General features: G+C 40.8%; 1 protein-coding gene across 1 annotated transcript; it reads right to left on the reverse strand.

Annotated features, from left to right (window-relative positions):
• Positions 1-4906: 4906 nt before the first annotated feature.
• On the reverse strand, positions 4907-5805 carry LOC131345421 (P2Y purinoceptor 11-like). Its single transcript, XM_058378306.1, has one exon. It carries the CDS (start codon positions 5771-5773, stop codon positions 4907-4909), a length of 867 nt encoding a protein of 288 aa, XP_058234289.1. The 5' UTR covers positions 5774-5805.
• Positions 5806-8219: the final 2414 nt, after the last annotated feature.

Consider the following 8219-nt stretch of genomic DNA (forward strand, 5'->3'; position numbering starts at 1 on the left):
TCAGGACTGACCTTCATCTATTTGGATAAGGAGGAGTGAAACAAAATCCTCATGTTAATTTAGTGCTGTTTATTACACCACAACGAATTAAATGGGGGACTTATGCCACTAGCTGGAGCAGTGGACATAAGTCTTAAGGGCCTCTCCTGAGTCATGGGACAGAAGGCCTGCAGGATGACCGGTCATCCTGGGCACCTTTGGGACATATCCAGCCCTGGGGGGCAAGATAGCCTCGGACATGCCAGGGGCAAACTCCAGGCAGGTGGGAGCAACTGATAGAGCCTGCAGATCCCCTACCCATCTAAGGGAGGCCAAGGCTAAAAGCAGAGTTGTCTTAAGGGTCAGAAACTTCTCTGAGGCTGACTCCATGAAAGGGGGCTTCCAGCAACCCGTCTAGGACCACCGAGAGGTCCCAGTAGGGGAAACATGGTCTGCAGGAAGGCCTCAGCCTCCTGGCACTGCACAGAAAGTGAGAGACCAGAGGGTGCCTACCTAGGGAGGCACCGAGGACAAGGGCATGGTTCGCAGCAATGGCGACTATGCACACCTTTACAGTAGAGGGCAACAGGCCCCGAGAAAGGTGAGACTGCAGGAATCCCAGCACTGTACCGATCGGGCAGTGCACTGGGTCCTGCTCATGCTGAGTGCACCAGAGACTACAAAGCTTCCACTTTAGAGCATACAGCTTCATAGTGGAGGGAGCTCTAGCATTCAGCAGAGTCTCCACAACCTCTGATGAAAGGCCTGCCTCTAGGAACTGGTCCCCCTCAGGGGCCAGACCCAGAGCTTCCACATCTCTGGACAGGGGTGGAGAATTGCCCCTTGTGCCTTTTCTGACGGGAATCTCCCAAGGAGCACTGTCTAGGAGGGAGACAAGATCCGCGAACCAAACTCGAGCAGGCCAGTGGGGAGCCACTAGAGGAAGGTGGACCCCATCGTGGCGGACTCTGGCTAGGACTTCTGGGAGCACAGCTACCGGGGATAAGGCATACAGACGCAGCCTCGGCCAGGTCTGTACCAGAGCATCTAGGCCCAGAGGGGCTGGATGAGAAAGGGAGTACCACAGCGGACAGAGTGTTGACTCCTTGGAGGTGAACAGATCCACTTCTGTAAATCTGCCAGACGGTCTCCACCACCTGAGGGTGGAGCCGCTACTCCCCAGGCCTCAGCACCTGTCTCTACAGGAAGTCTGCCTCCCGATTTACGTGGAATGAAAGAATGCCCTGACAGTTGATATAAGCAACCACTGTGGTGCTGTCCTCCAGCACATGGAAGCCCCTGAGGTGTGGAAGAAAGTGTTTCAGTGCTAAAAACACAGCCTTCATCTCCAGGCAGTTTATGTGCCATGAGAGTTGAGGGCCTTCCCAAAGACTGTCCATCCAAGACTGCTTCCCCGCCTGAAAGTGAGGTGTCTGTTGCAGGAGTCCCGCAACCCAAGGTCAGAAACTGGGGTCTGCCACAAAAGAAGGGTATGAAGCCCGTAGCGCATAACCTTTATGGCACCGAGGGGATAGCCACGGGGATAAAAGCCCGCACCTCTGAGCCAGAACTGGAACAGCCTCATGTGAATCAGACCCAAAAGGATAACGTTGGCTGCTGCCACCATGAGTCTAAGCACTCTCTGCACCTCGGCGACAGAGAGACTTCAGTATAGCCGAACAGCACTCACTGCTAACAGTATGGAAGCCACCTGAGCAGGAGATAGACATGCCTGCACCACGGTGGAATGCAAAATTACCCCCAAGAAGGTGGTTCTCTGAGAAGGAGAAAGTACACACTTCTCTGGGTTCAGCCTGAGGCCTAGAGGGAAAGGGAAAGACCCGTGTGTTGTTCCGCTTCCGCTAACTCTATCTGCGAAGTGCAGAAACGTGGCAGATCAACAAAGCCAAATGGAATTGTAGTTTGCGAGGAGGGAATCTCCCGCAATGGACACAGAGCAAAGAGCGTGTGTGCCATCCTCCGTAATAACCTTTTAAAATTCTTAAACGCCATACCTGTGGACAGATAATCGACACACATACAGTGGAGTGCTTCCTGAAGAAAAAAAAAGCTTAATGGATGTGACCCCATATGGACATGCTGGTGCGTAATCCTCTGTCATGATTTATTCCTCTGCAAAGTGTTCCCATAGCATCAGTCATGATGCAGTGTCGAGTTCCCTCGAAAGGGAACTAATCTCATAGCTGTCAATGACACATCCACACAACCAGCCCAAAACACGCACACACACACGCACACACACACACACACACACACACACACACACTTAATGCCCCAAATATTAAACACATTCTTGATTCAAATACTAATCATCATTATCACAAACACTATATGACCAAAGGTTTGTGCACACCTGAGTATCACACCTAGGGCTGCAACATTTAGTCGACATAATCGATTACGTAGACAATAAAAATTCGTCGATGCGGAATTTTAGTGTCGACGCGTCTTGTATTATAAAACCCTGCTGTATGATAAGATAACACACTGTGGGGCAAATTTCATTTCTACTGCCAGTACACTATAGGAAGCGCACTAAAGGAGGTTTTGCACCGTGCTGAAGAAGAAGAACGCATGAAATATGGCAGAACGGACAGGCAAAGAAGGCAAAAAAGCAAGGCCAAAAGTTTCTGAAGTATGGGCACATTTCACGGAAAACAGAAACGGTGAAACACGTTAAATGCAAACTCTGTGAAGTTAAGCTGTTATATCATGGCAGCACTACAGCGATGCATGAACATCTCAAGCAAAAGCACCTGGGAGCTATGGTGTCATGTACCTCAGATGGGTAAGTTCACACGTTGACTTTATAATTTATAGCGCTTTTATTTTCAACTGCGTTAGTTTATAAAAAGAAAATATATTTGTCATAGGCGTAGCTGACTTTGACATGTCCAGTTATTGCTCATGGTAATACTCGCGTTCATTTTGAATAGTAAAATGGCTCCACTTACTATCAATTAGTTCATCTATGGTTTAGAGCATACTGTATCATGAGGAAGCCATTACACCAGCTAAAAGAACTTCAAAAGGGACTGTTTATAAAATGAAATGTTTTTTGTCATCAGTGATTTATAGGTGTAGCCTACATTGACACGTCCAGGGTTTTCTTGTGTTAATACTCGTGTTCAAATTTAATAGTAAAACGGCTACACTTAATATCATTTAGTTTGTCTGATTTGGAGCATATCAATAGTAATTCATGTGTAAGATATTAAATTTGTAAATAAACAGAAATTAAAACTCCACATAATGTCAGTGAGTTAATTTGTGATTTGGAGCATATTAATAATTCATTTGTAAGATATATAATCAATAGAAAGTTAGTAATAATTAGTATTTGGTGTTACACTGTGATAAAACCTTTTTCTTTTGTTCTATATATTTTAGTAGTGTTAAGCAAAGACGTATGGATGAGTTTGTCATGAGGAGAGGCTCATGCACCCCTCAAATGGCTGAAGTCTTGACAGAGAGCATCCTTAACATGGCAGTCAAGGACATGAGGCCAATATCCATGGTTGAGGGCTTCAAGCTGATGATCAAGACATTCCATCCAGTGTTTATAAACTATTATTCAGTTATTTGGGTTGGAAAATGTTTTTGTTCACCTTTGAAGCTATATTTGAAAATTAGAACTTCAAGACAACGCAGCAAGATTTAAAAAAGAATGCACTTTTTTTCTTTTATGGACAGGACTGTCACTTTAAGCAAAGCAATTCTTTAGTTTGTGTTAACCTTATAACATCCATGCAAGTCAGGGTAACTGCTGCTATTTAGACTGCACATTGTCATTTTGTTTAAAGACAACTTGCACTGTAATTTTGTATTATTTAATTATTTTTATGATTACAATTTGTTAAAAATACATTTATGCTACGAATACATGTTTCATGGGTCAATTTTTCAATTTCCTTTGAGAACTTATTTTGTCAGAGACTGACAACAGGATGACTTATACTGATGTGTAGCCTTGAGCAGATGAGATAAAACTGAAGCCTGAAATAGATGCTGCCAAAAATATTCGTGACTAATTGAAAAAATAATCGATAGATTAGTCGACAACCAAAAATAATCATTAGTTGCAGCCCTAATCACATCCATATATGGTTTTGAAAACCAGCTTCACAATTCCCCTGTGCACAAAGCTCCTGAGCTGCATGAAGACACGCTGTGTTAAAGTTGGAGTGGAAGAACTCGAGTGTCCTGCACAGAGCCCTGCCTCTGACTCAACCCCACTGAACACCTTTGGGATGAACTGGATCAACATCATTGCCTATTTCACTAAAGCTCTGGTGGCTGGAGTGTGGTTACAGGAAACACAAATTCCACCAGCCACCCTCCAAAATCTAGTGGAAAGCCTTCCCAGAAGAGTGGAGCTTATTATAACAGCAAAGAGGGGAAAAAAACTGTTTATGGTCCGTCTACCACATTATTCACTCCATATCGTGGTCTAGTTGAAATGAGTCAGTTTCTAACCACATCTACTCTGTTGTCTGGGTCGTTTCATTGTCACACTATTGGAGGATAATTTTACACCCAGCAGTAGCACTGAGGTTGGTAAAAAGTAACCCAGTTTTGACTTGGTAAGCACTCAAAATGTTCTCATCATTTTTCAACATTTAACCTGATTAAAAAGAAAATCCTATTGTTTCATGATATTTAAAACGCTGGAAAATACTTCAGTGTGACGCAAGAGGGTAATGTACTGTCTTTGCAATTTAACATGGTAATAGATTTAAGTTCAACTTCAGCTTCACAGTCTTAATGGACTTATAGACAGTGCCACACTGGGTCCTTAAGGAAACTGTGTGATTAAACGCATTAAGAACAAAAAATAACACACATTCTGGACACTTTTTTTAAGAAGTTTTTTTAATAAGTCCAACTGATGATTTCACAAGTTGTATTAATTTGCTGTCCTTCTGCAGCACACTGCCCTGATGCTGTCAAACACAGCCATGTACAGGATGGGATGAAGACACATGTTTAGGCAGGCTAATGCTTTTGACACTTGGTATCCATTACGCACATAACAATTAGGTTTATTTTCTGCCCACAGTTTAAAATTCCATATTTGCAGAATGTGATAGGGGACAAAAGACACGGCGTACAGGACGCAGACTAAACCCACAATCAGGGCCACTTTTTTCTTCTGCAGTGAGGTGATATTTGCATTTTTAACAATAGCCTTTATTACACCAAAATATGATGCAAAAGTAACTACAAAAGGGACCAAACAGCCTGAAACAGCCATAAACACCCTGGTGTTAGACATGTTTGATATGTCCAGCTTTGCAGATAAGTAACACTTTTTATTCTTTAGACCTGAAAAGTAGGAGATTGGAGATGAAATGATTGCCACAAAGATCCAGATGAACAGACTGACGATCTTGGCATGTTTCGGTCGAATGTGTTTGTGTGTGAAGATTGGACAAACAATGGCCAGGTATCGATGAACACTGATGCACATGATGAAGTAAATGCTGACGTAGAGGTTACAGGTGAAGAGAAAGCAATGTATTTTGCAGAGTACATTACCAAATATCCAGACCCGTCCTTTTGAATAGTAGTCAATAAGAAATGGGAGACTTAGGGCATGAAAGATGTCGCTGATGATCAGGTTGCAGGAGAACACCACTCCCATGTGCCATTTCTTCTTCTCCTTATTCACAAGCAGCCACAGTGCCAGTATGTTCCCCACCAGTGCCACACACATCTCCACACTGTAGATAGGAGCTAACAGTTCTCTTTGAAATGTATAACTACAGTTCATTTTACAGAGCTTCCTGAAAAGAGCAATGCAAAGCTGCTGTATTAGAATAAACTTGAAACAGTACAGGACAGCTTTTTTCAGATAGTTTAAAAGTGAAATGTAAGAACATTCTATGTTTTTGTTGACAATATTTTGTATTTATTCAGGATCTTTTATTTTAATAGTAAGGTTCTAAAGGACATTTTTTCATGAGAAGAGTTTTAGAAAAAGGAAAAACATTGGGCTGTGGAAGAATGAAGTGGCTGTGACCTCTTGGGTCGAGGTAATCGAAAATAAAAAATAAAGAGGAGAACGCTATTGATGAAGAGCTTGACATAACGTCTGTTATAAAGTCCCTTAACACACACACTGCAACTATTACACTAGTCTTATCTCCAGACCCATAATTACATTCCAATGTTAGGTTAACTTTTGAGACACAGTTAAAATACATAATGAACTATTTAATGTTCCTAAAATTATAATTCCATTGTCATTTATGGTCTTTTAAAGGTTCATTCTAAATGTTGACGTTTTAATAGCAATTTTACATTTCACATGCTTAATCATAAAAGCTTAGCTCACAGGCCCAATTGTAAAGGTTCAGGGCTTTCTATTCTTAGATGAGGAGAAGTGAGAGAAAGGCACTTCTTAATTAAACAATTAATATAAAATCAGAATCTTACTATAAAGTTACTATGAAGTTGCTGTAAGATTTCCTGTAAGCTTAAATGCAGACAAACAATGAGGAAAAATATTACTGTAGTATAAAGTAATACCTTACATACCTTGAATCAGCCTTGGTAAAATGTTGAGTTTGTGTGCCAACTCACTAGTAGTCTCTTTGTAGATGTGAGCCTGTGTCATCTATTTTTATGTTTGTGGGATCACCACATCTACACTGATCTTTAGTACCATTTCATTTCCTCTTTTTTTTTTTACTGCTGCAACTTATATCTTATGCTGTATCCCTCTCTTTATATAGTTATGGTTTACTTAATAATTAGTTTAAAAATAGTGTGTCCATCAAGAGTCTCAAGTACAGGTTTAATGTGCCTTTCAATGGGTTCCAAAAGTCTCTGGAATTGTACTAGCAGAGAAACACCATTCTTCTGAAAGATATTCCATAAGTTGAATGATTTATTCATTCTTTCATCTTCAGGAACTGCTTTATCCTGGTGAGGTTGCTGTGAACTCTGAGACTATCCTGGAAACTCTGTGTCTGGGAATACATCCTGGATTGGAGACTGGGGCCAATGATCACACCAACGTCTACACATGAAGGAACTGAAAGACCAATCAGAAATACTGCTAGATATATCTACAAAGATTATGTGCTGTTTTTTTAGAATATAATATAAAATGTAATATAATATAAACAACATTTTAGAAAGTTTATCCACTGTAACTGAAACTCCAATGGCCTACAAAGAGCCCTGACCTTTATTAAACAACTTTGGGACAGACTTTCGGATCCAACATTATTGCCTGACCTCACAAGTATTCTGGACTGAATGGGCACAAGTTCTGACAGACATGCTCCAAAATCTAGTAGAAAGTCTTCCTGGTAGAGTGTAGTCTATTATAGGTATACAGGAGGCACCTCTCCATGCCCATAGATTTGGAATCTTATGTCCAACAAGTTCATCTAGGTGAGATGGGCAGGTGTCCACATACATTTGATCATACAGTGTGCATACATGAAATATTTAATTTATTAACATTACTGAGACAGCACTGGCTAAAGCAGAAGCCTACATGATCTGTTACTGGCCTTTTCCTTATCGTTGTGTCCCCTTTCTTCTGTTGCTACTTACACACACACACACACACACACACGTATGAGTAAAAATGGACCTTTATTAATCCCCTGTAGGGGAAATTCAAGTTGACACAGCAGTGCAAGTATGAGAAGTAACAGCAAAGAAAACCTATACATCAAAAGTAGCGTAAAATTAAAATGTGATAAGATAAATAGAAAAAATATAAATAATAGAAACAGTAAAATAAATCATTGTGTATGTAAATATTCTTTTCTCTTTCATGCACACACATACACATATACATGCATACATAGAAGTTGTGTAGATATTGGCTCAGGTTTTATTTCAACAATGATCAATCTATAGCTTCTGCTCTGTATGACAAATAAAGTAGCTAAAACATTAAATTAAAGCAACACAATGCAGAATAACATTAAAAGCGTTCATGTTACATACTGTTTTATTCAGTATATGGCAGCATGATGTATGTCACAAGTTCAATACATTTTTGCATTTTTTTTTACATAACTGTCATTTGCTTTAGACCATGTTGTTTTAGGCATGTGATGGGAAATTAGGTCTAGGATTAGGATATCAGAGATTTCTATCACAGCACATAACCATTACTACCTTGTTTTGTCCAGCACATCCCACAGATACAGCACATCTCATAGATGCTGGATTGGATTGAGATCTGGGGAATT

This window comes from Hemibagrus wyckioides, linkage group LG24, assembly GCF_019097595.1.
Source record: "Hemibagrus wyckioides isolate EC202008001 linkage group LG24, SWU_Hwy_1.0, whole genome shotgun sequence".
Classification (NCBI taxonomy): domain Eukaryota; kingdom Metazoa; phylum Chordata; class Actinopteri; order Siluriformes; family Bagridae; genus Hemibagrus; species Hemibagrus wyckioides.

Coding starts and splice junctions, on each gene's coding strand:
- LOC131345421 (XM_058378306.1), bottom strand. CDS start 5,773: ATGAACTGTAGTTATACATTTCAAAGAGAACTGTTAGCTCCTATCTAC.